This window comes from Phytophthora ramorum (genome assembly GCF_020800215.1).
Source record: "Phytophthora ramorum isolate Pr-102 chromosome Unknown Phyram_PR-102_s0003, whole genome shotgun sequence".
Classification (NCBI taxonomy): domain Eukaryota; phylum Oomycota; class Peronosporomycetes; order Peronosporales; family Peronosporaceae; genus Phytophthora; species Phytophthora ramorum.
In genome coordinates, this window is record NW_027150649.1 from 1611935 (window position 1) to 1638944 (window position 27010).

General features: G+C 54.2%; 9 protein-coding genes across 10 annotated transcripts; 3 read left to right on the plus strand and 6 right to left on the minus strand.

Moving 5' to 3' along the window:
* Positions 1 to 4516: 4516 nt before the first annotated feature.
* On the plus strand, positions 4517 to 6845 carry KRP23_3683 (uncharacterized protein; the record flags this gene model as incomplete). Its single annotated transcript, XM_067888565.1, has 2 exons — positions 4517 to 5630; positions 6601 to 6845. The coding sequence occupies 2 exons, from the start codon at positions 4517 to 4519 to the stop codon at positions 6843 to 6845; spliced, it is 1359 nt and encodes a 452-aa protein (XP_067747796.1).
* Positions 6846 to 7117: 272 nt separating this feature from the next.
* KRP23_3684 (Mitogen-activated protein kinase 3) lies at positions 7118 to 8565 on the minus strand (the record flags this gene model as incomplete). The annotated part of the gene is made up of 5 exons (XM_067888566.1): positions 7118 to 7270; positions 7355 to 7495; positions 7577 to 8137; positions 8201 to 8326; positions 8422 to 8565. 5 exons carry the CDS (start codon positions 8563 to 8565, stop codon positions 7118 to 7120), a joined length of 1125 nt encoding a protein of 374 aa, XP_067747797.1.
* A 273-nt stretch (positions 8566 to 8838) lies between these two features.
* On the minus strand, positions 8839 to 10054 carry KRP23_3685 (uncharacterized protein; the record flags this gene model as incomplete). Of its 2 annotated transcripts, none has more annotated exons than XM_067888568.1 (6): positions 8839 to 9228; positions 9306 to 9368; positions 9435 to 9493; positions 9566 to 9745; positions 9818 to 9878; positions 9944 to 10054. In XM_067888568.1, 6 exons carry the CDS (start codon positions 10052 to 10054, stop codon positions 8839 to 8841), a joined length of 864 nt encoding a protein of 287 aa, XP_067747799.1. The 2 variants fall into 2 exon arrangements, with proteins under 2 accessions (XP_067747799.1, XP_067747798.1); XM_067888567.1 differs by having other exon boundaries at positions 8839 to 9231.
* A 97-nt stretch (positions 10055 to 10151) lies between these two features.
* On the plus strand, positions 10152 to 11246 carry KRP23_3686 (Protein phosphatase 1 regulatory subunit 7; the record flags this gene model as incomplete). The annotated part of the gene is made up of 2 exons (XM_067888569.1): positions 10152 to 10889; positions 10962 to 11246. 2 exons carry the CDS (start codon positions 10152 to 10154, stop codon positions 11244 to 11246), a joined length of 1023 nt encoding a protein of 340 aa, XP_067747800.1.
* A 1493-nt stretch (positions 11247 to 12739) lies between these two features.
* Positions 12740 to 16051, minus strand: KRP23_3687 (putative serine/threonine-protein kinase WNK2; the record flags this gene model as incomplete). Its single annotated transcript, XM_067888571.1, has 1 exon — positions 12740 to 16051. One exon carries the CDS (start codon positions 16049 to 16051, stop codon positions 12740 to 12742), a length of 3312 nt encoding a protein of 1103 aa, XP_067747801.1.
* Positions 16052 to 17540: 1489 nt separating this feature from the next.
* Positions 17541 to 20462, minus strand: KRP23_3688 (uncharacterized protein; the record flags this gene model as incomplete). The annotated part of the gene is made up of 5 exons (XM_067888572.1): positions 17541 to 17652; positions 17730 to 18154; positions 19127 to 19315; positions 19400 to 19690; positions 19779 to 20462. 5 exons carry the CDS (start codon positions 20460 to 20462, stop codon positions 17541 to 17543), a joined length of 1701 nt encoding a protein of 566 aa, XP_067747802.1.
* A 933-nt stretch (positions 20463 to 21395) lies between these two features.
* Positions 21396 to 23304, plus strand: KRP23_3689 (Nicotinate phosphoribosyltransferase; the record flags this gene model as incomplete). Its single annotated transcript, XM_067888573.1, has 4 exons — positions 21396 to 21803; positions 21876 to 22304; positions 22384 to 22467; positions 22546 to 23304. 4 exons carry the CDS (start codon positions 21396 to 21398, stop codon positions 23302 to 23304), a joined length of 1680 nt encoding a protein of 559 aa, XP_067747803.1.
* A 98-nt stretch (positions 23305 to 23402) lies between these two features.
* On the minus strand, positions 23403 to 23837 carry KRP23_3690 (Transmembrane protein 18; the record flags this gene model as incomplete). Its single annotated transcript, XM_067888574.1, has 1 exon — positions 23403 to 23837. The coding sequence occupies one exon, from the start codon at positions 23835 to 23837 to the stop codon at positions 23403 to 23405; it is 435 nt and encodes a 144-aa protein (XP_067747804.1).
* A 2078-nt stretch (positions 23838 to 25915) lies between these two features.
* KRP23_3691 (Trafficking protein particle complex subunit 3) lies at positions 25916 to 26760 on the minus strand (the record flags this gene model as incomplete). The annotated part of the gene is made up of 5 exons (XM_067888575.1): positions 25916 to 25973; positions 26045 to 26198; positions 26264 to 26463; positions 26533 to 26630; positions 26698 to 26760. 5 exons carry the CDS (start codon positions 26758 to 26760, stop codon positions 25916 to 25918), a joined length of 573 nt encoding a protein of 190 aa, XP_067747805.1.
* Between the last annotated feature and the right edge of the window lie 250 nt (positions 26761 to 27010).

The following is a 27010-nucleotide window of genomic DNA, read 5'->3' on the forward strand; positions in this document are numbered from 1 at the left end:
ACGAGGGTGGGAAAGCTCACAGGTTTTGAACCCACTAACGCCATTGGGGCCGATCTTGAATCCCCGCCCAGCCAGACTTGCTACCATGATACCATCGTCCTTGCTGATAGTGAAGCAGCCTTCGTCGTCATCTTTAACGATGCCACCAATCAGCTTAAGCATCAAATACAGCAACATTCAGAGGCTGTATAAGGTGCGTGGAATTTAGTGGCACGAAAACGAGCACAACGCCCAGCTGCAAAGCCGTGTTGTCGATATAAAAAGACGAGTCGTCCAGAATCAACAGGAGTGAGCGTTTGGTGGAGCTTGGAACTTCGTTAAAAAAATGCTGCACTTTCTTAAATAGACCCGGGTTTACGAAGCCCAATGCCGACGTCGTTATGCCTACTCCTGGAACCTCGCCCCCTTCCAGCGCGCGTAGCTATACCGTTTCCCCCCGCACTATAAATGTTAGTAGCACAACATAGCCCGCGGAGCTTTCACATGCCACGATGGACAGCTGGGCATTAGCGGAGGGTTCATTGGTCCACACGCTACTGGATTCACGGACTACAAACATTTCATAATTATTCAGCTCCCTCCGGAAAGCTGCCTCGGCTATGTTGTACAGCGAGTCCGGAAATTGAAGGCACCCATATTGAAGTGGCAAAAATCTGTTTGCTTGTCATACAAAAATCAAGTATAAAACTAGTATTTATTATGGCCACCTAGCTCCTTGTTCACTACGTCATGGCGCTTCGGCATGGAGCCCACGCACTTCCAGGTGTAATCAGCATCCAGGCTCGCATAGATACGTTTGGGCTTGAGCTTCAGGTTTTCGAGGGAGGTTGCCGGAGATTGATTCAGCTCGCGTTTCATATCTGCCCAGACGTTCTCGATGGGGTTGAAGTATGGGCTCTGAGCTGGATGACCGAAGTCCTTTAAGTTCAACTTCTTGATGCATTTCTTCGGCAGCTTGGCACGGTGGGCAGAAGCGTTGTCCTAAAGAAAAGAAGGAGCTGCCAGTAGCTCATTTAGTTGCCTCGAAATTGGAATCTCAGAACGGAGAATGTGACGACAGTACTCCCCCTGTCACCGTATCCGAGTAAATTTGCAGCGTACCGCTATCGCTCCCACAAATGAATCCCTACACAATGACAGATTGACGGCCGCCGGCAGTACACACTCAGTGGAGAAGGATTCATGGGACCTGCGCCAGACCGATACACGGCAAGCCGTCCCATGGAGCTCCACCTTGGCTTCATCGGTAAAAAGTGCGTCGCCCCAATGCTCAGCAGAAATAGCAGAGTACTTCTTCGCATAAACTAGGCGGGCACGGCGGTGCTTCTTGAACGGGCACGGTTTCTTCCTGACAGAGCACCCGTTGAACTCAGCCGCGTGGATCTGCGTGCGGTTTGCTCACTTCGAGACCTTCCTTCCGATAGCTGCTTCCACCTCGGCTGCCAAACTAACTTCACTAACAAAGCGGTTCGACTCAACGGCACGTAAAATCGGCTGGTTTTGGCGTGCATCCGTAAGCCTCCTGCGGCCCGAGCGAGGTTGCACCATGGCGAGGCCGTGCTGCTTGTAGTTCTTGACAATGTTACGGACACTTCCACGCGGCACTTCAAGAATCTTGGTGATTGTTTTGTAGCCATGTTCGTGAAGGTGCTTCTGTACGCAAAGTACGCGCATGTCGTGAGAGTACTGGTGGCGCTGGCGCCCCATGGCTGTCGTAGGAGGTGAAAAGGAGAATGGGATGTTGCAGCGTCCACTCGGAAGCACGCCAAACCACGTACCGGCGGCGCCATCCATACAGGTGAGCATTGATCGCTAGTGCACTATTAGAGCAACATAATATTTTCGATACCAAAGTATATATAAAATCCATAGAGCTGCAAGGGTGCCTTTATTATTACCCCACCCGTTTCCAGTTCAACGCTGATTGGCAGGACGTTAGCGAGTGTATTCAATCAGCGAGCGCAGACCGAACCCAGAGGAGAATTACGCTCATGCTCGTGCAAGTTTCGCGCCAAAATGACGTCAGTAGGTTCAAATATGAGCCACTTCAACATGGGATGACTTCAATTTCCGGACCTGCTATATACTGTAATGGGTCTGCTTAGACCCACTACTTAAGCTTACACGTGTGCGCACGTGTATGAGGAAGCGTAGGAGTAATTTACTTAAGTTTAGTATACTTGTATCCGCAAGTATACTGAAACCTAGATAAATGAACCAAACGAAAGCTTTGGTGGTAAATGAGAACTGTATTGATTGTAAATGGGGTTTCCTCCTAAAACTGATATTTCTAATGAGAGGTTCTGCCATTGGATGGCTGGCAGAACCCCTATCTATTGAATGACTCTCATTGGTAGAAAGGTGTTACTTTCTACCAGTCATATGCCTTTTGCTATGAATGTGGCCCACCCTGTGGAGTGGTCACCTGAATGTATTCCTTAGTGCATGTTTCACTAAGGTAGGAGGTGAACCGAATGTGTAGCCCCGCTACATATACCCGCGAGTCGTCAAGACCTAGCTCAATGACAAACTTGGCTAGCGTATTGGACAGAGTGAGTAGTTCTGCAGAGACAACGTAGTTACGCTTGAGTAGACGCGCCTGGGCAGATTTCCATGAATCGCCGATGCCATCTGTCATCAACGATTCTACCACACCCGAGTAAGGTGACGTCTTGTGCTCTGCTGATGACGATAGAGCGGCCGACTACCCAGTCGTTGACATGATGCTCCGCCACTTCCAGGAAGAATGGCTTTCGTCCTGGTCGTACCATGGCCAGGGGCAACCCCTGAATTGCTATCGCTAGCCACTTTCGGATCGCATTGTCATGAATACCAGTAGAGCAGCAACGGAACGACCTTCTTGAACTTGACCGACGACGGTTTGCTTTCTCTTGTTCGTGTAGATGTTGACCGTTGCGGTGTTTTAGAAATGCGGACTTGGTGGCATCTTAATCCAATTGTTGGCCATCGCATCCTCACCAACCGTTCGTTCCCGCCATCGTCACCGTTTCCCGCCAAACAGCTTCAAATATGTTTCTATGGACTTCGTACTTAGTCATATTTTAGCCAATGGTTGATAATAGATGAAAATACTGCGCGTTCAGTGGACAAATCTCAAAGGCCTTGAATGAACCAAACGGCCGTTTAGCTTACGCAATACTGTGTCATGATTTGACAGAGCTATCACCACCAACTTGTTTGTATTTAAAATTGCATCTTGCTGCACGGCCGAGAGTCTCGGCCCGAGACAGACACGCGGCCAGCAAGGTCAGTCCGCCAACTCTGTTCTGCGAATCGGTAGAGCCAAGTACAGCGTGAAGCAAGTACATGTACTTCCAAACAGGTTGGCTCCAGAGCGGTTTCGCAGCTCTCACTTTGGCGTTGAAGTTCGCGGCAACTTCAACGCCGAACCCGATTGTTGCATTGCTCGATTGCAAGGCATCGCCACCGCGCATCGTCAAGCCGATATCGACACTGCACGCTGACGGGGCCTTTCTCCCATGACAACGGAGACCATGCAGGCAATCCTGAAGCAGCAGCACTGGTCGGAGCCGCTGCCGCCGCTGGATTCTGCGATGAATCTTTGCCCGACACTCTCTACCAAGCAGCACCCTGACTTGCAGTCTCCATTGCATTTGTTATATTGTCATCCTCACACTGCTGTTGCTACCGCAGTGTCTTCAATGCGGTTGCGTACTCCGCTGCTGAGTTGTACTGTCGACAGCGTGGGTTCCGTCGACTGGCGAGGTGATTCTTGGTGGCACGTCGATTGGCGAGGTGATTCTTGGTGGTACACAGCAGCATCAGGGAATTGCAGCTTCTGCTGTTGCAAAATGCCCACGCAGCACTGCTGGCAAGCCGCCGTCTGCAACTGCTGGCGATGGAAGCGGCGGTGGTGTCGGTAGCGTTGATTGCCTGACGCCAGCCGATAGCGATGCAAATCTTCAGCGAAGTGCCCAAACCGAAAATATCTTCGGCGTTGAAGTGGCCCGGCAGCGGTTCGCGTTCCTGGAACTTCGGAGTCGTCGACAAGCGCCGACGAAAACCTTGTCTTGCACGACAGGCTGTATTGCAGTCTACCTTGCACAGTGTGTTCATCGCACACGTTGCAATTCGAGCTCCACACATCAGTGGACGACCACCACTTCACCGAAAACGGCCGCCAGGGAAATCAGCAGTCGTTGGCAGCCACCCGCCATCGAGAATCGACAGGCCTGCCAAAGCGCCGCCGCGACAATACTTCTCGACGCTGGACTTGTCTGCTGCTGCAGCTACCCGCTGCTTGCCCGCCTTGACCTGGCTTGCAGTGCAGGCAAGACCTCTGGCCCCGTCTACACAAATGCCCAGTCGTCTCAGCTATCCCCGCCCGCCGCAGATGAGCCCGCACACGTAAGTGGGTCCAGTCTCCTTCCATATTTTGGTCGCGCGCCTGGGCTCTGCGGTTTCTTCCAGGCGCCCTCTTGCAGGATCTCTCCATTGCTCAATTGACCGTCGACAAGAAGCGCCACTCCAGGAAATGGGTCTCGCAGACCACATGAGCGAGAACGTGAGCAACAACGGCCAGAGCTGCTGGCGCCAATGGGAACCCGACCACGAGCCGCCCATAGACGCCAAGCCCGACGTCTGCTGCCCCACGCCGACGCTGCCGACGCTCGACGACCTCCGGCAAAGCCACTCGCCGCCGCCCTCCACCTCGTCGTCCGGCGGCCTGCCCAACGCGCTGGCGCCGCTCAACCACCACAACCAAGTAACGCGCTTCATGGCCAAGCAAGCGCTCGGGTACATCCCCAAGATCAGCGCCCGCAGTCCGGAGCGCATCGGGTCACCACCCAACGCCGGCGTCTTCAACTTCGAAAGCCCGCGGGGCAGCGGCGCCGGCTCGCCGTCCTTCCGCCTGCCCAGCATCGGCACGCCCCCCTTATCGCCGCAGAAATGGGCAGGTCCGTCCCCGTTCTCGGATGACGCGCAGCCCGGCGAGGGACGCCCGAGCCTGCCGACCTATGGGAGCGCCGGCAACTTCATCCAGAGGTCCGGCAGCTTCTCCGAGAGCTGCGCGTCCCCCATCCCGCCGCTCAAGCGGCAGCACCAGGACACGCACCACGCCATGTCCATCGCGGACCTGTGCCAGCCCGTCCAGTACATCCGCGCACTCTCGTGTCCGTCCGACACGAACCCGCCCGGGTCGACCTCTTCGACGTCCCCCGAGGCGCCACCATCCCTGAGCGCCGACAAGAGCTGGCGGCCTGCCATCGAGCCCTTCCCGTACATCCGCACGCAGTCGTGCAGCAGTGACATCGACACGCTGCCCGGCAGCCTACCGCTCCGCGGGCCGTCGCCCGTGATTGAGGACTTCCGCAGGAACCGCTTGGAGCGCAGCAGCTCCATGGATGCGCGCATGCTCAACGAAGTGCGCGGCCTCAAGCGCCCGGCAGAAGTCGTCGATCTCACGCAGTGGCTGGATCGCTCGCGGCGCGATCCTCTGATCTCGCTGGCTGACTCGGCCGACACCATGCTCCAGCTCGAGCAGGCCGGGCGTTCCATGCACATCTCGGACTCGCCGCGGTCGGACGCCGCGACGTCACACGAGGCCAAGCGAGAGAAGAAGCTCTGCGCCTTTCCGCAGTGCGCCAGTAACGCCGTGACGCGCGGCCTGTGCATCAGCCACGGCGGCGGGCGGCGGTGTCAACGCAAGGGCTGCACGCGCGGCGCGCAGAGCAAGGGGCTGTGCGTGGCCCACGGCGGCGGTCGGATCTGCCGCGCTGCCGGGTGCTCCAACATCCAGCGCAGCATGGGGCTGTGCATCCGCCACGGAGGCGGCCGACGCTGTAGCGTCAAGGGCTGCCAGAAGGGCGTCGTGCGGCAGGACCTGTGTACGGCCCATGGTGGCAAACGCAAGTGCCGCGTGGTCGACTGCACCAAGCACGTCAAGAAGAAAGGGCTGTGCAGGTCGCACGCCAACTCCATGTACGCGACGTCGTCGGGCTCGAGTTAAGTAAGTTAGGAAGACCGCTCGGCGGCCAGGCGACGCGGGCAGCTCCTCGAGCCTCAAGCAAGCAGATCAACAGTTCATCACCCCAGTCCACATTAAGCCAAAGTGTACATATAGGCGAATGCCAAAAGTGTCTATCCATCCGTGTCCTCGCTCGCTTCCTCTGCTTGGCTGTCTTGCATGTCCGTGCTCGGGAAGATATCGTTCCTCGGTGATCGTACTCATGCAAATCGCGGCCGACAAGTCCGACGTGATGTCAAGTTCATCGAGCATGAGGTGGTCGATTGAGCAAAGCTTTCGGTGTATCGACTCGGCACATCGAAAGGCGACGGTGGTGGCAAGTACGGTGAGGAAGCATTCGTCCTGAAGGCTGTATCGTGGTGGCTGTAAATAGCTACCGGGCGAAGATACTACTCTCACATTTTACCCTGCAATCCTGTAAAATATGAGAGTAGTGTAGCCACAAAGAACCTACACAGCCAAGCAAAAAAGTCGAGCTTCCCGAGCTCCTCGGCTATGGCAGCGGCACTGGGGAGAAATGATGGCGGGAATGGCGTGCTCGCCGTGCTCTTCTAGCAACACGTTGCAATGGACGGCCGCCGTGTTCGCAGCACATGAGCCCTGTTTTCGCGACGACCGCCCATTTCGTTTCAAGGTCAACGGCATGCGGTCATTGAAGGCGAAGATCTGGCAGAACCTCTCCGTCGAAGATGTGCAAGCGCCAAAACATTTCCCTGGATATTCAGCCTGTAAAGCCCGCTCACCGCCCAATGGAGCGAGTACGGGCGTCCAGCGCAGCGCTACAGCATACGAGACGGAGGGTCCTGTGCATCCAAGCAACTTGCTGGCTGGCTAATGGTTCACAATCTGAGTTGACGCCCGCCTCAATACCAAGGACGCGATTCTGACGATGAAGGACCATTCACTCGTCTCGATGGAAGGGGAGCTTTGGCCGTCGGCCTTCATGAATATGTGAATGTGGACTTGGGGAAGAGACTGGGAGACGCGAAATCAACGAGAGTCGGAACTACATTGTGGGGGTTCTTGCTAAGCGCAATGGAGCTGGAGATCCGTGCCGCCAATAGCCTTCTTTCGGCCGGACCCAGGGGCTTGTCGACCTGGCCGCTCTCACTGCATATGATGCGCTTCTAACTGGTGGATCGACATGCACTCCTGGAAGACCAACCGCTGCAGCTCCTCCTTGGGCATTTCCACACCCAAGTCCAGCGACTCGCGCTCGAAGTCGAAGTTGAAGGGCTCGGCACACACGGGTTCATCGGCCTAGGGTCAGGCGTAACATTGAACAGTCAGTTCTAGTTGGAACCAAAGCTCCCTCGCGAAGTACAATGCAGGCAAGTTTCGTACGGGGTTCTGAAGCTGCGCCAAGTACGGATGTGCCAGCGCTTGTATGACGGAAATGCGCTCGGCCGGATTGAATTTGAGCATCTGAGAGAGCAAGTCCACGGCCAGAGGGTTCGCGTCTGGGAAGAACTCGATCAACGGACGCTAGCATGCACACAAGAACACATTTAATCAACCAGCGCACGCTTCAAGGCAGTTGCTATAAAATGTCAGATGCCGACGCACCTTCGGGTAGAAGCCATGTTGAAGGATGGCTCGCTTGGCAGCTTCATGCGGCACAAAGCTCATTTCTTCCTCGGTAGGCGAGCCTAGCACGCGGATAATCATGTGCAGCTGGTCGGATGGGTCTCGTCCTGTGAAGAACGGTCGGCGGCGCAGCATCTCGGCAAAAATACATCCGACGGCCCACACATCCACTGCGTCGTTGTAGTTCTGACAATCCGTCAGCAGTTCAGGCGCTCTGTACCAGCGTGTGACCACATACTCCGTCAGATCCTCATTATGAGCTGTCTCCACCCCACGCGCCAGTCCAAAATCACAAATGGACAAGTCGCAGTTCGAGTTCACCAGCAAGTTCGACGGCTTGAGATCTCGATGCAGCACATTGCCCGAGTGCACAAACTTCATGCCGCGTAAGATCTGGTACAAAAAGTACTGAAAGTGCGCGTCCGAAAGAGGTTGCGACGAGCTGATGATTCGTTCCAAGTCGCTCTCCATGAGGTCCGTGACGATGTAGATGTCGTGGAAGTCCATGACATTTGGTGGGATGAGAACCACGTCCAGAATCTGCACCAGCAAGGCGTTAGACCTTTGAACAAAATCTGCACTAACGAATCTACTCCACCCTACGTTGATGATGTTTTCATGCACCCCGAGGTGTCGGAGCAGCTTCATCTCGCGCAGGATCCGTTTGGCGTCCGTGAGGTCGTCGAACACGTCGGTGATCTTCTTAATGGCCACTTTGCGCCCGCGTAGCTGCAGGAAACACGTCATTTCAACATTGCAAATGAGATCCAAAGCCTCGGGTTGCAGTGATAGCGAGTGGTTATTCATTAATTCGGAGTTGGTACCGTGTCTTCCGCAGAGCAGACGATTCCATAGGAGCCCCCACCGACAGGACGCAGGTTCACGTAGTGCGAGCGGACCTCGAACACATCTCGCGACACGGTGACGCAGTGGAAGTCCGGGCCGTAGCGAGACGGCTCGACGGACATGATGGCGGCGAGCAGAGCGACGCGATTGACCAGGTGGGAGGAGACTGTTCGAGCTCTTCAAGATACCTTGCACAGATACAGAGAAGATCGGGTAGAGCGGCGTGTGTGGATCCAGAAACGGAGCAAAACGGATATACAGTATTAGAGCAAATTCGTATGGAGCAAGTATGGTTGTAAGATTTGTCAATATATTTGTGTATTCAAAGGCTTTCGCTGCGAAGAGATATCATCTTCGCTTTCAGCATATTGCTCTCGGTGTTCGTACCGTGTGATTTACCACTGCCTCGTATTGGGGTTCCGTTGCTGTTGGCCCATGCCCTGCCACTGAAGACCCTGGAAGCTATTTTGCTGCTGCTGTTGTTGCTGCTGCTGTTGCTGCTGCATGCCGCCCTGCGGCTGGCCCATGCCCATGTGCATCTGACTGATGTTCATGCCGCTAGGACCCCGAGGAGCCATCGGGGAAGGACCGCCAGAACCCATGGGGTTGAAGCCTCCCTGCGCGCCGTACGCTCCACCGTGGTTTCCCGTTGTGGTCGGCGACAAGCCCCGAGGTCCGTTGCTTGCACCCATGTTGGCTGAAATTGGCGTAGGACGCATCGGAGCCGTGTTGTTACCAGCAAAGACATCGAACGGGTCGCGTGCTGCCTGAGGAACAGGGCTAAGCTGCTTCGAAATGAAAAAAAGCAAATAAACAACAGTCAGACATTTACCACTGAGTTCCATACACTAATACACATTACCGGCGGAACCGGAGAGGGGGCCGGCGGAGCTTGCGGAGTTGGCGAGGGTACGGGATCCGACAACTATACACACAAAATACACAAGTGTAAGTTTTAAAACTCTTGGAGTAAATCTTTAGCTGCACTCACCAGACCAACCAGGTCATTGTTGAAGGGCTTTGGCGCAGCTTGTGCCTCCTCCCTCTTAGCTGTTTCAATCGAGGAGACAGCAAACATCAGTAAACCTCAGTAACATCATATACAACCAACTGTTGACGTACCGGGAGACGGCGGGGGCTCCGAGGTCTCGATGAGGTCGGGCGCCTCCACTTGGGCCTTCTGGGCCTCTGTGCGCTCCGCCGGGCGCGTGGAGCTCTCTCGCTGCACTCTGGAGATCTTGCAGATCACGAGTCCATTGAAGTCCGGCACCGAGTCGGCGTCGTTCACCACGTCCAGCCACACTACAAAGCACCAGACCCGTTTTAGTCTCCAATGCTCTTCAACTGCCAGTTTCTCCGACCCCCGGACCGCACCGTATGTTCCCTCGAACGCCGTCTTGAAGCGGAAGTGAAAGTCCCCTGGCAACGGGAAGCTCTATCACAAACAAGAGCAATCGATGAGCACAGAGCTGGTTATCGCATCCTCCAAAGGGGACGCACTTTCTTCACGTGCTGGAGCCGCAACTGCTCCACGCGCGGCAGCGGCACCACATTCAGGTGGTCGGACGAGTCCCCGTCCTCGGGCACGAAGTAGTTGAGCATTCCCTCCATCGCTGCGCCTGTTACAAATTGGCTTCCCGACAAATAGCCTACGCGGCACGCAATTGGTTGAAAGTGACATTAAGGACCTTCCGAAATTAGGGCTGCGATGGAGTCCAAGCACGTGAACACGGATGCGCTGCAGGCGGCCATGGACGTCCGCGCGCAGCAGGCAGCGATCCAACAAGACGAGGAAGAGACGCGCCCCGTGGTGACGCTCTCCAGTTGCGTGGACTATGCCTCGTTCGACGATGAGGAGCTCTACTATGTGGGGACAGCAGGAGTGAAGGTCACGGAGCTGGACGGACTCGAGGCGCTCGCGGGGCTGCAGCGGCTGCACGTGCGCTCGAATCTGCTCTCGTCCATGGCGAGCGTGGCATCGCTAGTGCATCTCGAGCACTTGGAGCTGTACGACAACCAGATCCAGGCGCTGGAGGGCGTCGAGAAGCTCGTGAACCTCAAAGTACTCGACTTGTCCTTCAACGAGATCCGCGTGATCCCGGACTTGAGCCATTTGACCAAGTTGGAGGAGCTCTACGTGGCCAATAACAAGCTCAAGAAAGTCACGGGCATCGACAACCTCAGTAAGTTGAAGAAATTGGATCTGGGGGCGAACAGGCTGCGCACCATTGAAGGGCTGGACGGACTCACGCAGCTCGAGCAGCTGTGGCTGGGGAAAAACAAGATCACGGCCATTCAGGGACTGGACAAACTCTCCAAGTTGAAAATCATCAGTGTACAGAGCAACCGCGTGGTGACGATAACGGGCTTTGCGAACAATTTCGAGCTGGAAGAGCTGTACCTGAGTCACAACGGTATTGAAAAGATCGAGAACGTCGAGCACTTGGTACGGCATATTTTAGGTTGGGTGAGGATGGGTGCGATTGCTTATGTTGTATATTTGCTGTTTTTACTTTAGACGAACCTAACTACCATTGATCTCGCTGGAAACCGCATCGCGAACATCCCGTCGGGCTTGGCGCCGCTTTCGCAGTTAGAAGATCTGTGGCTCAACGACAACCAGGTAGCTCACTTTGCAGATGTTGAGCACTTGGTCTCGCTGGCTGCGCTGCGCACGCTCTACCTTGAGCGTAACCCACTCGCGCAAGACTTCGAGTACCGAAAGAAGATAGAGGAACTGTTGCCGGGGCTTGACCAGATTGACGCTACACCGACGACAAAGGCGAGACAAGGACGCATGTAAGACACAGTCGTCACGCAAGTGTTGTTGTAGTTGAAGCTGTTTGTTTGGTGAGCTTTGCCTGAGCTGAATCCAATTTTTTTTGCCATGGCATCAAGATTGCCTTTCCACCAGAATGTGATTCGTCTGACTGCTGTGTAACGCTGTGAGTGAATGGTTTGCCGTTGGTGACGTAGATTTTGGGCGGTGGTGGGTGCAGGCTGCAGCTGATAATGATGCAGATACCGCACATGCCATTTACCAGAACCATCCATGAGCCGCAGTGTACACATCTCTGTCCTCTCAACTTGCCTTTATAGATCGGTACAGTCATGATACCTGCTATAGCGAGACACCCCAACACTGTTGGCACAACCCAGGCCGTAGGTCGCTCTCGCGAAGTCGGAATTGAACGAAGATGAAGCACCTCCCTGAAAGTAGCCGGTGGGTCTTCGCTCTCAGTAATAGTTACCGAGCACTCGACAACACTGCGCCAATACTCAGCGCCAAAGTTTGAAGAGCGTTCTACAACTACAAGCTCGAGATCGTATCCGCTCAAGTAAGCCGACAAATTTCGTGAGGGCATGGGGCACTCGATGATAGTTTCGTCGTCCAGCGTATTACGTCGCGCAAAACGATATGTTCGCCGTCCTTTGCTTACACTGAGCCGCTGCAGGTCGTTTAGAGGACACGATAGATTCCAGGTTTCGTCAGCTCCCGTAGCAATAGGTACAGGCTTGGTGCAGCATTGCAAGCAGTATTGCCGACTCATCACGTTCGGGTCTGTGAACTGAGTCTCGAAGGAGTGATCCTTGTGAAACCCAGCACTCGTGTTCAAGTCCTTGCAACCGTTGAGTGCAAACCCCGCATAGCATTGCTGCAGCAGCATCTTCGCGGTTGTTGGCGCGTCTAGCGACTGAATCGCACCGTAGATTCCATACGTGGCCTGGCGAATTCAAAACTTGCAAACTTAGCAACACCAGACTGGGAGCTGGTAACACTTCGTACCTTGATCGAAGTGGCTCCTACTACCTCCACGAAACATGAAGCTACAAGCACCACGAGCCACACCCACGCAGTTTGCATTGTTAGCTTCGTTCAGCTTGCAGCTGGCACTCCCCCACTAAAAATATAGGTCAGCAACAGGGTGCTAGGAAACTGTCGCCTCTAACTCCATCCAGCAAAAAACGAGTCAATCTTCTATGTATTGGTTGCGATCAACTGAGGTGCCTCTCTTGCCGAGGCGAGGACAGGAAAACGTTTTGCGAAAACGTCCGACTCGGGCTGCCAATTCATATTTTTCACATCCACCAAAGCTCTTCTCCCCATCAAAATAACAAGACTCACGTTCCGCCATCCCCTTGATCTCGCTACCCCCGCTAATACCCTTCGTTCCGGGTCGTGGCGAGCTTCTGCCTTGCGCCATTGCCCTCATGATGACCTCTTCACGGCTGAGTCGAATTTGACAACACAACGCAGACGATGCACCAGCCAGCACCCAGTTGCTAGGTTCTCTACTACGACAGCCCAGCAGGCGGTTGACCTGTTGATGCCGTGGTCGGTGCTGTTGCTGCCATTGTCGTCGTGTCAGTTCCTTTTGTAGGTGGTGCTGCTGATTGTAAATAGCTTTCGGGAATCAGCTCGTCTACCGGCACCGACAGTGCTGCAGTTTCCCCGCTGACATGTGTTGGCAATGCTGCACTGGTTGGCACGGATACAGGCGCTGCTATCGAAGGTACGGGAGAAAGCTCTTCGTCAGACCCATCAACTGGGAGACCCACATCGTTGTCAAACTCCACAAGCATTGCAGACGGATTCTGAGCGTTTCCGCTCACCAACGATTCACCTTGAGCAAGAAGGCGAAGACTCTCATCCAAAGCACCGGACGAGCCATTCGCGTCACTCAAAACAGCACTGTCGCCGTTCTGCTGTCGAGCGATGGCAGCACGCTGCTTGTCAAACTCCTCCATTTTCTTTCGGAAACGCTCGATTTCACGCTGGTGTTTTTCCTCCTCGCTACGGATAGCGGCCTCCAGAGAGGATTCTCGTTCATCAAATGAAGTCCGGGCGATCTTCAAGCGGTCTTCCAGACTGTGAATTTGTTGGATGTAGGAAGGGTCCGTGATCGAGCCGAGTGATACGCCACGTGCTCGCATCTCCAAGATATTCAGCAGAGCCTCCTTGGTGAGCGTCGACTCGCTCGCAGTATGGGGCAGACCAGGGCGAGGCGGTGATCGACCCACTTCCGTGCCAGGGTACGTCGGTAACGTGTTCGTACTACTACTGCTACTAAGTGGCGGAATGCCACCGTCCAGCACCATCATCGTAGCCGATGGGTCACTTATACCTGCGGTGTTTAGCGACTCTCCCGGCATTACCAATTCCTTAGCTGTCATCGGCACGCCAGGCGGCCCAGTAGCAGCTCCTGCGGTCCCACTGGAGCCTAGCATACTCTGAAGCACGGAAGGCGGCACTCCTGAACTTGGGGCACTTTGTGCGCGATCCAACCCAGGTGTACCCATCATATACGGCTGCTGCTGCTGCTGGTACGTCGCAGGCGGCATGTGCACGAATGACATCTTGGACACGTTAGGAAACGGCTTCGTCGAGAACGAATGCGGCTCGGGCGCTTCTTCCCATACATCTTCCTGCACGTCCGAAAGGTTGTTGATCTTACCCTCCGTGACAAGGAAACGGATGGAATCGGCAATGTCTTCAAGGTCTGGCTCCAGAATTCCCACGTCCACGGCCAATTCGCACGCCACCTCGTGCGTGCTATCAGCGAACAAGTTAAAAGGAAATTTGATTTCCTTTGATTTGCCGTCGATCATGATGCGGAGATTCAGTAGAATGCTGTGCTCATTGTCCGGGTCTTTCGCAGCCTTAATCTCATGTCGCTTTACGCGCTTCCGTGCAGTGGCACTACTAGTCGCTGCCGGTTGATGAGGTGCCTGCTGAGATGGAGGCGGAGGAGAAGGTTGGCTGTTTACAGGGACAACATTTTCTGCTGCTGCAGCAGCAGCCACTGCCGCAGCTGCGTCCGACGGCACATGAATGCTAGCACGACGCACGAGGTTGGTCTGGGGCTCCACATCACGTTCAGGGAGTTGCATTGACGGCACTTGGGCCTCAGGAGCTTGCGACGGCGTCAAAAGTCCAGGAGCAGAGTTTGGCGGTTCGGCCTTTGTTGCACCCGTTGCCATTACCGAAACATCTCCTGTAAAGGACTGCGAGTGTTCCGGTCCCGCTTTACCATTCGCTACCGGCGAATCCACGGGACTTTCAGCGTACTCTGGTGTAGTGTCATTTTCCAAATCCAGTCGTTGGCCTCTGCCGCCCATAATGTTTATCCGCGTATTTTGAATAGCACTCTCCGTGCCCGGCAGTGTTGCGAGGAACTGGTCTACATGTGAATCAGCGTTCTTCTTACCCGACGATAGCGGCTCATCAGCACTAACCATTTCACTGATTACAGGTTGAGAAGGCGAGTTCACCAACTTAGGAGCCTCTTCTGGAGGAGGCGTGGTCGTTCGTATCGGCGCAGGTGTGGGAACGGGTGCTGTTGACGCTGGAGCCGACTCTGTTGATGGAGATGGAGGCTGAGTAATACTGTCTCGCGGTGGTCCAACTGGAGGCACCTGAATCAATTGATGCGTGCCAGCGGTCTTTTCCTCCGCTTGTGCATTCGGAGAACCAGCTGACGTACTTCCAGCACTCCCTGGGGCTGACACGCTGCCGGTTTGCGACGACGCTGCTGACATTTCCTCTGGCTCTAGCGAAAGTGAAGGGAATTGCTTGCGCCGCTCACTAACCGCGAGAGCTGCCCCATCCTTTGACCCACTCTCCATGTTAAACTCCACCGCAAACGACTCCTCAGCAACCTTGTCCAACCGCTGCTGTTCTTCTTTGCTCTCACGCGCGAGTTCATCTTCATCCAAGCACTCAACCATGTCATTATCATCGTCTTGCGCCTTCAAGAACGGGTGATCCAGCAAATACTGCGCGGTCACATCCACCAACCCATTTCCGCGCGACAAGCACAGCTCAATGAAATCACGCGCAGCTTGGCTCACCACACGCTGTAGTCCCTTCGGGCGAATCCCCGCCGTAACTTTTTTGTAGATCTGCGCCGGATTAATGCATTCCGAGTACGGCACCTCCTTGGTCACCATCTCCAGGACGCACATTCCAAACGCGTAGATATCCACTTTTTCATCGTAGCTCTCGTCATACAGCTCGGGCGCCATGAATTCGGGCGTTCCCAGCACACTTTGCGCCTTCGACCGCTTGTCTACCGCCAGCTGCGTCGAGAGCCCAAGGTCTCCAATACGAAGGTCGCCCGTGTTGCCGTTCACAAAGATGTTGTCACACTTCAAATCTCGATGAATCACCGGCGGGTTCTGACTGTGAAGGTAGTGGAGCCCCTCCAGGATCTGGATGCACCACCTCTTGATGATCTTCCACTTGATGAACTGCACGCGTTTGATATAAGACTTGAGCGTGCCAGACGTCATGATCTCCGTGATGAACACCACCTGGTTCTTCTCCTTGGAGAACCAACTGCCGTAGAAGTTGATGATGTTCTTGTGCTCGAGCTTCTGCAGCAGCTGCACCTCCTGGATGATGCGGGTTTTCTCCGTGCTGGGCAAAAGGCCAATATCGATGGCGTTCCACGCCACGTCGATGCCCTGGTCCGTATCGTACGCCTTGTACACCGACTTGTACGCGCCCGTACCTAGTCGGATGTCGAAGCGGATGTAGCGTCCGCGGGGCGAGTGCTCCATGGGGCGATCGCCCTCTTCCCTCACGTACACGTCGCTTTCCTCCATGTTCCAAATTGAAATCCCTTCCGTCCTAGAATAAGCCGGAACTGTCCCTAACGTGTGTGCACGCGCCTTGTACCTCCCCTTCTGAAGCTTCTAGAGCTTTTAGAGACCCGGAGAAGCAGCTTCTGGACGGTAGACACCCCACGCTTCCTCCTGCAGTTGTTCACGCAGCTGTAGAGGTCGATAAAACCAGCTATTCGTCCTTATGAGATGGCGAACGCGGATTCGTGTCCCCTACTGGACTTTGACGCGCAGTAGCGGCGCTTGTACCGCTCAGACAGAGACCGCACTTGCACCACGAGAACCCCCTGCTCAATACGAACACGGGAAGCTGCCGATCACTGCTGGCGGAGACCACGGGGAAGCTCCAGACGCTCGAGACGGCGCGCTGCCTATGCCGCTTTTGCTCTTCGCTCTTCGCTCTCTCCGCGCGCGCCTCGCGAACCACGACGGTCGTACCGTTTCAGTAGCAGTAAGTACGAACAGACTGATTTGAAATTTTTTTTTTTTTCAAAATTGCCAAGTTGAAATTTCAGCTTGCTGGATCTATCTATGAGCGAGTGCGAGCTTTGCTGCTGAGCATCGGAATGAGGCGCCGTTATTTGGTCTGCTGGACGATTGTCTCGGACGATGACGACGACGAGGAGGAACTGGTTGGGAGCTCAAGTGCTCAGCGCTGCGGGTCTACTCGCTGCTGGATGCGGTGCGATGGAATCCAACGATGAGGAAGAGCCTACTGTAGTCTCCATCGTCTCTGCTGGAAGACGTGACTGCGTTGGACTCGGACGACGAAGAGTTCACAGTCCAACGAGCAGGATAACGTGAGGTGGCGGTCGAGGTTGATGATGTCGGGGCCTATGATGGACTTATGTCTGATCTTCGACCTCGACAGTGAGGATGACGAGAGTAGAGATGACTCGGACGGCGAGGGGGCGGTTGGCGTGGGGTGAGACTAGTTGGTGCTGGACCAGGTGGACAGCATGATCCGCTCGAAAACGGGGGGATGGATGCCAAGAACCCGTGGCGCTTTGTGCTTCGCAGCCTTGCGGTGCCCTTCAATTCCAGGTGTGAAGAGTACCCGTTCGTCGTTTACCTCATGCACTGGAACGACTTCTGGCACCTGCATGGCCGTACCGTGTGGGAACGCGCCTTCTGGCAGCTCTTCTTCCCGGTTCAACCGAATATCCACACCGAAAGGGTCGGCAATCTCGAGCCCAGCGTGCTTTTCGTGAGCTGGCGATCGACCTGGCCAGAAATCCTTACGGCCGCTGGTTGGGATTGCGCTCCGCACACTCCTTAGGGGCCGTCGTCTACAGGAACGGTATTTTCAAGGAAGATGTATTGGATGGATAATTGCAAATCGATGCAATTGATGTCAACGCACAGCGACGGCCCGTTTGAATCGTAACAGCTACGTCGCAGTTGGAATTCCCAGAGTTGCCAAGCTGGTAGGAGTAATTCACATGCTCAACCGTTTATTAAGCTCAATGATTTACTGTAGTAGCGGTTGGTACTCCTCTTCGAGCAGCATGCCCGACACGGTCTTGCCTTGCAGCATCATTAGTAGCTGCTCGCTGAAAGCAGAGCCTCGTTGCTTCTCTCGCCTGTACAAAGCATACCATTGACAATTAATTATTGATAATTGAACACGCGATGAGAGTATCCGTAGCAACAGGCGTACCTGATATCAGCCTCTAGCATTTCCAGCTCGCCAGCCTTCTTGGACGGCACGCTGCTTATAAGGTCCGCCTCTGGAAGCACGAGCGGAGTCACTTCGTGAGAGCGCAGCTTCTCTGGAACGTGTGCCAGCGGAGGATCCAGCAGGTTGTGCATGTCCACATCCCCGTACCATGATCTCCAGTTGGACTGAGTGGTAAGCGACTCCAGGAAGGGGTTCTTCTTTACGATTGATAATCTCCTCTTGGGAGAAGCCTTTTCAGCATTAGAGGCTAGCCCAATCGAAACGCCATCGTCATCACTGCTGCTATTGTCGTCGTCATCCGAGAAATGTACTTGCTTCACAAAATTTGCGCAGCCTTTAGACAGGAACCAGGAACTCAGCGGCGTAGTCGCGAGCGTTCGTGGTGGAAAAGATGAGTTGCGAGCCTGAGGCACCATACCAAATGACGCACCCCAAGCATTTTGAGGACGTGTTGGCAGAGCTACCACCGACTCCGTCGATTGAGTGTGGCGACGTGCCACATGCCACGTATCCCGCCTATTACTGAGGGTACTTGTCGCCGATTCACCTTTCATCATTTTTTGGACGTACACGTGGCTGTCCATGATAATGCCCACCTTCGTAGTCTCTCCGGTGCTGTCAGTCGAAGGATGGTCAACTTCTTGAACTTTCGGCGGGGATGGGGATACTTCAGCATTAACTGTAGCTTTGAGTGTCTTGGTCGTAGATTGCGCCACTTCAACCGTAGCATTTTGAGTCTGCGCGGAACAGGACTTAGTCTCAGCAGTATGCTTAATAGCCGTTGTCCCCACCGACTGTGCCGCAGAAGTAAGTTGATTCTCAGCCACAGAAGACTGCGCAGTAGATTGAGTTCCGGGTGCGGACTTTGACGGTGCTACAACCATCGCAGCAGATTTTGCAGGCAACCGTTTATCCGTGACCCTGGCTGTAGCCTCCACTGGTTGTGGCCGATCAGCAACACGTGTTGCACGATCTACGGGGGCTTTGCTTGGGCTCGATGCTTGACTGGAAGCGAATTGAGTTACAGCGACTTGACTTGAAACAGCGTGTCGTTTTGCGGGAGGCTGCTGCGGGTCTGAGATGGAGTTTGCCGATGCAGGCTCGGCAGAACGCAGGCGCTTAAGGTCACTTCCGGGACGAGACACCTTTTCTTTTGCCACTGGTGGTGGCACGAGTTTTGTGGAAACCGTGGCTGGGGTTTTCGGTTGAACACTTGACGAAGCCTCGGTCAACACGGAAGCGAGTGGCTTCGCAGCTGCAGCAGTATTCGCAATCGTTGCTTGTGGTATTGGGGGCGATTTCATCTTATCAATGGCACTTGTACCAGCTTCAGCTGTTTCGGCTGGTGTCTCGCTTGGCTTCAAACTTGGAGATACTGGCTTGCCATTGTTAGCGCTTCTTTCGGGCTCAGCAGTTGTCGGTGTAGTCGTTTTTCTCTTCTTCGTTAAAATTTTCGGTGTCGTCACACCTTGACTCTTCGCCGACGATGCGCATGTCTTGCTTTTTCCTTGAAGTAGTGGATTGCTAGCTAGGGGTGTCTGCTGCACCTTTGCGGATGCTTTCACCTATTGCAGTCGGAAACACAGTATCAACCGTTGAGAACAGTTAGCCACCTCCCCGCATATTTTCTTGTCCTGAGAGAAACTCACCTGCACAGCTTCCGGATTCAGGGTTACTGCCCCCAATTTGGTAGTTTTCGGTGAAGCAGATGATAAGTTGGAGAGACTTACCACAGTAGTAGGCTTCTTCAGCTCTGCTTTTGTTTGTCGCTCTTCACCGCTTGCTCCAGATACCCCCCTCGGTGCCGTAGCAGTGGGGATTGCAGCGACAGAATGCTTGATAGCAGTAGCTCCTGGTTTTGCCTTTATCTTCTTCACTACCTTACGGGGGGTTGTCGCTGTTTCATTCTTCGGTGATGCAGCACTAGCCGCTGTCTGTATCTGTTTTTTTTTACAATGTTCCCACCATAACAAAGATTTATAAATGAGTAACCTCATCGCTCCAAAAAAATATACTAGCAAGACATACCTGTGCAATTTTACGCTTCGGACTCGCCACTGTCGCCACAGTCTTTGTCGCTCCAGACGTCAGCACTGCTAAATGGCCCACCACCATCACAGTCTTCTTCGTCTTCACCACCGACGGTGACTTCTTTCCATCGGTCGACGTCGCCAGCGTCGTAGCAACCAGCGCCGCGTCATTCTCCGCCGCAGAGCCAGCAACTTTCGGCGTTGCATGTCGTTTCCTTTTCTTCCCGCCAGTCAACGACACTACATGGGGCTTTGCAGTAGCAACTGCAGCATCAGGAGGCGTCAGTACCGCCGTCTTGGGAGATGCGGCACTGGCATTTACAGCAGCAGGTGGCGACTTCTTTGCCTGTTGCGTGGTGTCTGCAGTCACCTGCTTCTTCAGCAACGTATTGATCGCCCCCGCCGCCTGCTTCTTGAGTCTTTTGCGCTTGGACTTGGTCATCGTCTGCTCCGTGGAGACCTTCGCCTCGCCCGCGCCATTGTGTGCAGCGTGCGGGACGGTCACCACTTGGACGTTGACGTGGTTGGCGCCTACTTTCTTTCCCCCGTGGTGCACGCTCGCCATCTTCTTATGGCTAGCGGCTGTGGCAGTAGCTTGAGCGGCAGCCGCCTTCTTCTTCTTGGCTGCCTTGCCCTTCTTGCCCTTGCCGCGGCCACCACCAGCTCCTCGTCCGCCATCCATGGTGTCGTCTTCAGATCTGTAGAGTTCCTATTATTGTGTAATCGGTGTAGTTGGTATATTCATTTAAGTGCGATACAGATCTCACTTTTCCACTGCGAATATTCGCTCGAATAAATGTTCAACTTATTCATGTACCAGTAACTTGTGTCGGGTGATCTCTTGGGTTTTGGAAGGCGTCCAATGGGGCACCATGTACTACAACAGTGACGTAAAGGAGCAATAACAGATACAAAACACCAGCCGCGGCCAAGCGTATCGGTCGGAGCTGGCAAGTGCCAAGTATTTGGCAAAGCCGGATGAGCCGCTCTGCTTTGCGTGTTGGTCAGCGTGATGCATAATGGTCGTAATCGACCGCGCACACGAATGTGATGACCCCCACCAACTCGGTGGCCGAGGGCCCATTGTCGTTCCTGATGAACTGAACACCATGTCTCGCACACTCAGCACGAAAGTCGCGCTGCCGAGTTGAGTCTGAGAACGAGTACGAGGACTAGGAGATCGGCTTTAATCGCGCCCAAAGCTGTCAAGCACAGCAGGGACGATTATTAATAGTAGCCACCACGCCTTGCACTTGCATGCCACGTCAACAAATCGAGGTCACACAGCGTCATCTACAATGTACCCCAGCTGAGGTGGTTCATCATCATCGACCTCATGATCCCTGTAATCTTGTCGGTCCATGCTATTTGACTACAGCTTTGCAGCACGAAGTCTTGGCCATCACCGGCCGCGTGAATGGCATTGCAATGAGGTCCAGCAATCCGTGACTTGCCGCATAGAAACCAGGGCGGGGTCGAATTCATATGTGACATGCGCACAATATCACTATACACAGGTATTAACTCTCTCAACTTTACTCTAACCCACCGTCTGTTATCCTGCTGTCCGCATAACATCCATTCTCACAGTCGGTGTGTGGGTTCTTTTTCCAGGATGTACGTGGTCTCTCTCAATCTGCGTTTGGCGGACAAGCGCACAACTGCCCTCTTCCCCCTCCACCACACGGCCAAGATGATGAACGGCAACGTGCTCGAGCCCACCAACTCGCTGGTGGGTCCCATGCTCACAGACCTGTACCAGATCACCATGGTCTACGCCTACTGGAAGGTGGGCCGCCACAACGACCACGCCGTCTTCGACCTCTTCTTCCGGAAGAACCCCTTCCACGGCGAGTACACGGTCTTTGCCGGACTCGAGGAGGCGCTGGCCATGGTCAACACGTTCAAGTTCACGCCCAGCGACATCGCGTACCTGCGCGAGGTGCTGCCCCACGCCGAGGACGGCTTCTTCGCCTGGCTCTCGACGCTCGACTGCTCCAGCGTCAAGGTCTACGCCGTCAAGGTGTGGAATGAAATTGTAACCATGCCAAATGAAGAGTGGTGGTCTAATACTTGCTCTTTACTGTACGGTTAGGAGGGATCCATCGTGTTCCCGCGCATCCCGTTGGTGCGCATAGAAGGCAGCTTGGCCGTGGGCCAACTGCTGGAGACTCCGCTGCTGAACCTGCTCAACTTTGCCAGTTTGATCACCACGAATGCCACGCGGTTCAAGAAGGCGGCGGGGCCCGACAAGAAGCTACTGGAGTTCGGGCTGCGTCGCGCACAGGGCCCGGACGGAGGTCTCAGCGCCTCGAGGTACTCGTACATGGCCGGATTCGCCGGCACGAGCAACGTGCTGGCCGGCAAGTTGCACAAGATCCCGATCATGGGCACGCACGCACACGCCTTCGTGCAGGCGCACACGACGCTGGAGGACGTAAAGGTCACGTCCCTGGACGGGAAGAACTTCCTCGACGTGGTGCTCAAGTACCGCAACGAGCTCGGACACACGCAGACCAACGATGTAAGCGATGGTTGCAGATTTAAGAGGTTATCCGAGGTGAAGCTGACACTTTGTGATGGATGCTGGGGTTTTGTTGCAGGGTGAGCTTGCGGCCTTCATTGCGTATGCTATCGCGTTCCCTGACGCCTTCCTGGCTCTGGTTGATACTTACGACACGCTCTCGGTGCGTGCTGTCTTAATGATGCAGCGGATACTATCTTGTGAGGCTGCTTTGTGCTGACATGTTATCGTTCTATTGCAGTCTGGAGTGCCGAACTTCGTTTGCGTCGCGTTGGCGCTGCACGAGCTGGGCCACCGCCCGGTCGGCATCCGTCTCGACAGCGGTGATCTGTCGTACCTGTCGAAGCGATGCCGGGAAGCGCTCGTCGCTGCCGGCGAGTGCTACGGCATCGACTACTTCAAGGAGCTGAACATCACCGCCAGTAACGATATTAATGAGCCTGTCCTGAACTCACTCAACGAGCAGCGCCACGAGATCAACTCGTATGGCATCGGCACGCACCTGGTGACGTGCCAGGCCCAGCCGGCGCTCGGTATGGTGTACAAGCTCGTGGAGATCAACGGCGAACCGCGCATCAAGCTGTCGCAGGATGTGAGCAAGGTGACGATCCCAGGACGCAAGGAGGCCTTCCGTCTCATCGGCACGAACGGCAAGCCGCTGCTGGACCTGATGACCGGCTGCAGCGAAAAGGCGCCCGAGGTCGGCAAGAAGATGCTGTGTCGGAACGCGTTCGACGAGCTGCGACGCGCGTACGTGACGCCGTCTCAAGTCATCCCGCTGCACGGTCTCTACTGGGATGGTCCTAACGGCGGGCTCGTGGGCGAGCTGCCCACTCTGGAGGAGCGGCGCCAGTACGTGGCGGAGCAGTTCGAGCTGATCCGGGAGGACGTGGTGCGGTCGCTGAACCCGACGCCGTACAAAGTGTCGGTCTCCAACGAGCTGTACGAGTTCATCCACGAGCTGTGGATGAAGGAGTACCCCGTGCAGGAGCTGGATTAAGTAAAGAAGCCAAGCTCGAGGGCTGCTGCTCGCCACGGCGCAGTCTGTTAAGTTGTAGTAAGTGGCTCAAAGTAGTTTTGTTTTGCACCTCTCTCTATCTACTTGTCCTTCTTGGCTTTGAGCTGCTGTCGGAACTCGGCCCTCTTGACGACCACCACCATGTCCACCATGTTCTTCATGCTCAGCAGCAGCTGGAAGAAGCCCGCGGCCAGCAGCGGCCCCGCGTAGAAGATGCCCATGAAGACTCCTTGCTCGTCGAAGTATCTCTGCGTCGCGAAGCTGCGCCAATTGATTCTCGCCCACTTGTTGATCGCCTCGGTGCTCACGACCATCATGATGATCAGGACGAAGAGGGCGAACTGCGTGTACAGCCGCTTGCGCGTCAGGAAAAGCGCCACGAAGAGCACCACGTGGAAGGCCAGCAGCCCTACGATGAGCGGCTCCGTCCAGTCCACAGCTTCGTACCATTGCACCATGAGGTGGCTGTACTTGGAGCGCAGATCGCGCTCCATCTGCGCAGCCATGCCCTCCATTATCGTCGCAAAAAATGCTTTGTACTCGGGAGTAGCATTTTTGTGCAATTTGTTGAAATGGCTACATTTGTTTTACTTGGAATGCAACCATTCAAAGTGGAAAGTGAAGTCAGCACCTGCAGGGCATAATGGGTAATATTGTTATGAGTTGTGAAGGAATGGTAAAGGTGACACCTCGTACCTAGATGCAGCAACTCGTATTGCAGCAAGCCCACGATTTCGAGAAACAGCGCCGACTGCACAAAGTAAATTTGGGTTTCGAGCACGTAGGCGAGTTGGTACAATGGGGAGAAGGCGAATTTCCGCTGCAAGAAGTAGCTGAGAAGGAGTAGCGAACCGATTTCCAGAGTGGCAAAAATGAAGATGTTTGTGAGCGCGGAGATGCCCCAGTTGCCTGCGCCACCAGGATAGTAGACGACATTCGGGAGGTGCTTCAGGGCCATTTTGTACGTGGCAAAGACCAGCGGGATAACACACTCGACGTACTCGACTAAAGCTAGATACTCGCAATGAAATAAGAGTTGAAGACCCTGCACGACCAATTCTCTCGACTTTCTGCCTTGTTCGGAGAGATTGATTGAACCTTGAGACCGTCCGCGGTTGGCAGAAGCTGGAACGACGGACGTGTTTTTCAAGCTCCTTATTCGAAGAAAGCGGTGGCTAGTATGCTGGGATTGACTGGTTCGTCTTTTGGTTATGGAACCTTTTGGGGCGTACATCAGCGATGCCTCCAACACTGTTAGTTGGTTTGCTTGCTCAGGTGTCAATGGTTGTGGCAGACATGCCCAAAGCCGCGTGCGCTTTAGAGATTTCACGTCAAATGCAGTTGGATTTCTTGCCACCGCTATCATTCTCTCGAGTAGGTCGGAATTCGGCTTTTGTTGGGTTGGGTCCATGGATTCTTGCCTATTTCCCAGAAGTTCTAGTACCGTCTTGGAATTGTCACGTACTTCACGAAACTCCAACAGTACTTGGCCAACATCTACTGCGATAAACAACAGGGAAAGAAAAGGTGAGCCCGAAGAAGAGATGCAGACGGCCACGAAAAGCGCGCTGAAAAAGTCTACAGTTAAAGCGACAATTACTGGTATAAATTCCTCCAGTTCTCGTGAAGCTCGCATCATGAAATGTTTTGCCGCAAATTTCCACAATGGTAGTGCGATAAGAGCACCCCCTTGATAAGTTTTGGGTATTGATTCATAGAGTAGTTTGTACAGCGGAAATACTCCTCCGAGGCTTACATAGGAGACAAGCAAGCGTACGTATCTCCCAAGGTGAGGGCGAAAAGGCGAATTCTGGGCAAAAGGTGCCGCGCCAAACAGCAGCAACAACATCATCGGGACGTAGACCCCCACCAGCCCGCCGCCAACTTGCCATACAAATGGTATTGGAAACCCCATCATATCCATTGACGCAACCAGCAAACAGGTTCCCACATACCCAACCGTAGTCCCAAGCGCCACCACTAGCCTTTTTCCAACCGTAAAACCAAAGTTTGGAACAAACTGTACTAAAGCATGGATTCCTACAAAAGTCACAGTGAATACCATCAAACTAAAGCGAATCCAGAACACCCAGTTGGCAGCCCACCCTTCCGATGGAGGCTGTAGTGGCAAGCATTCCAATAGCAAAGCAGCAGTCAATCCAGGAAGAGGTGTGAGTACACACACGCAGATTACCCGAGTTCGTGATGTACTTTTGCAATAGTGATTCAGACTCTCGAGTCGTTCGACGGAGTACGAGCCTTGGCGACCGACTTGAATTTCGTTCCACCTCTTCTCAAGGTGATGCGGTAATGAGTTCGATCTACGCTGTGTTTTGGGAGAAGCTGCCGGTTCATTTGCGCTTGTCGACGCTTCTCTCACAGAAGCATCGATCGGAACCGTCCCTTTCGGTGGAGTCATCGCCTGATTGGAAATGATTGTAGTGAGGCTATTTTGTTCTGAGCCCGCTTTTTTTTTTAGATATTGTTTATTCGAGCGGGCACAAAAAGCTTGAGTGCAAGAAGTGTGTTACTGATCGTCCTATGAGCGAAAACCGATTTTCATACAAGCGCAACAGCGTGCATCACCAGTCGCCTAGTCCTCCTTGTACTCGTCCCCCATGGCCTCTTCAATCATACCCTTCAGCTCCAATCTGCTCACACAAACCATCCATCAACCAAACACCACCACCAAAAAAGAGCTCCAACAACTGCAGCTACCTACCTGATCTCCGACACCTCGTCTCCCTGCAGCACGTCCTTGACGAACTGCACCTCCACGCGCATCTGCACCATCTCCAGCGCACCTCGCAGCACACCACATAGCACGTTCGAGTACCACAGCACCCCATAAGCACTCGGAGGCAGCTCTACAAACTCTGCAATCACAAAAAAAATACTCAAAACATGAGAAAAAGTTCTTCAAAAGCAGCTCAGAGCCTACCCGTGAGCGGGTTGTCGTAGATCAGGAGGCTGCAGGAATTTCCCTCTGCGTTCCACTGCGAGACCTCCACGTTGATACCTAGGAACATCTTGAAGGCCACCTTGGCCACCACCTCGGCCGTGTCTTTGAAGTCCTGGCAGCTGCTCACGCCCGACTTGGCCAGGAACTCATCCACAAGCCGCACGCCGATATTGTACCCCCTGCGACACAAATAGTCCGTAAAGTTACGTCGCCGGGATTCCGTATGTTTCTGTCGCGGTGGCCGCTACATTTTGTCGAGCTGCTGGTTGACGACTTTAAGGTCCTCGAAGTCCTTGATGAGCTGCGTGACGAGCGACCCGTACGTGAGCGCGAAGAGTTCGCCGTTCTGAGGGGGAAGAGTGTGTATTGGTGTTAGACGGATAGAGAGGAAGACGTTGAGCAGAGGCACGGACCACTTTGGGCATCTTGCTCCAGGCAGCGTCGCCCAGGCGCTGGTGCGGGCGTGGAGTCGACATCTTTTGGAAATGTGGAGTGGTTGAACACCATTGATGGGAATATAAGAGCGATTATTCTGTAAAGTAAACTTGTTGGTAATTGCACAGTAGTATTAGTAGTAAACCGCGCCAGTATTTTCGAAAATACTATTGCGTAGTATATTCCCTGTGGACCACAGGCTGTGGTACGCTGCACACTGTGAACAAACACAGCAGTGACGCCACTTGATCTGTAGACAACTGTACAATATTAATACTGCAGTGATGAGGC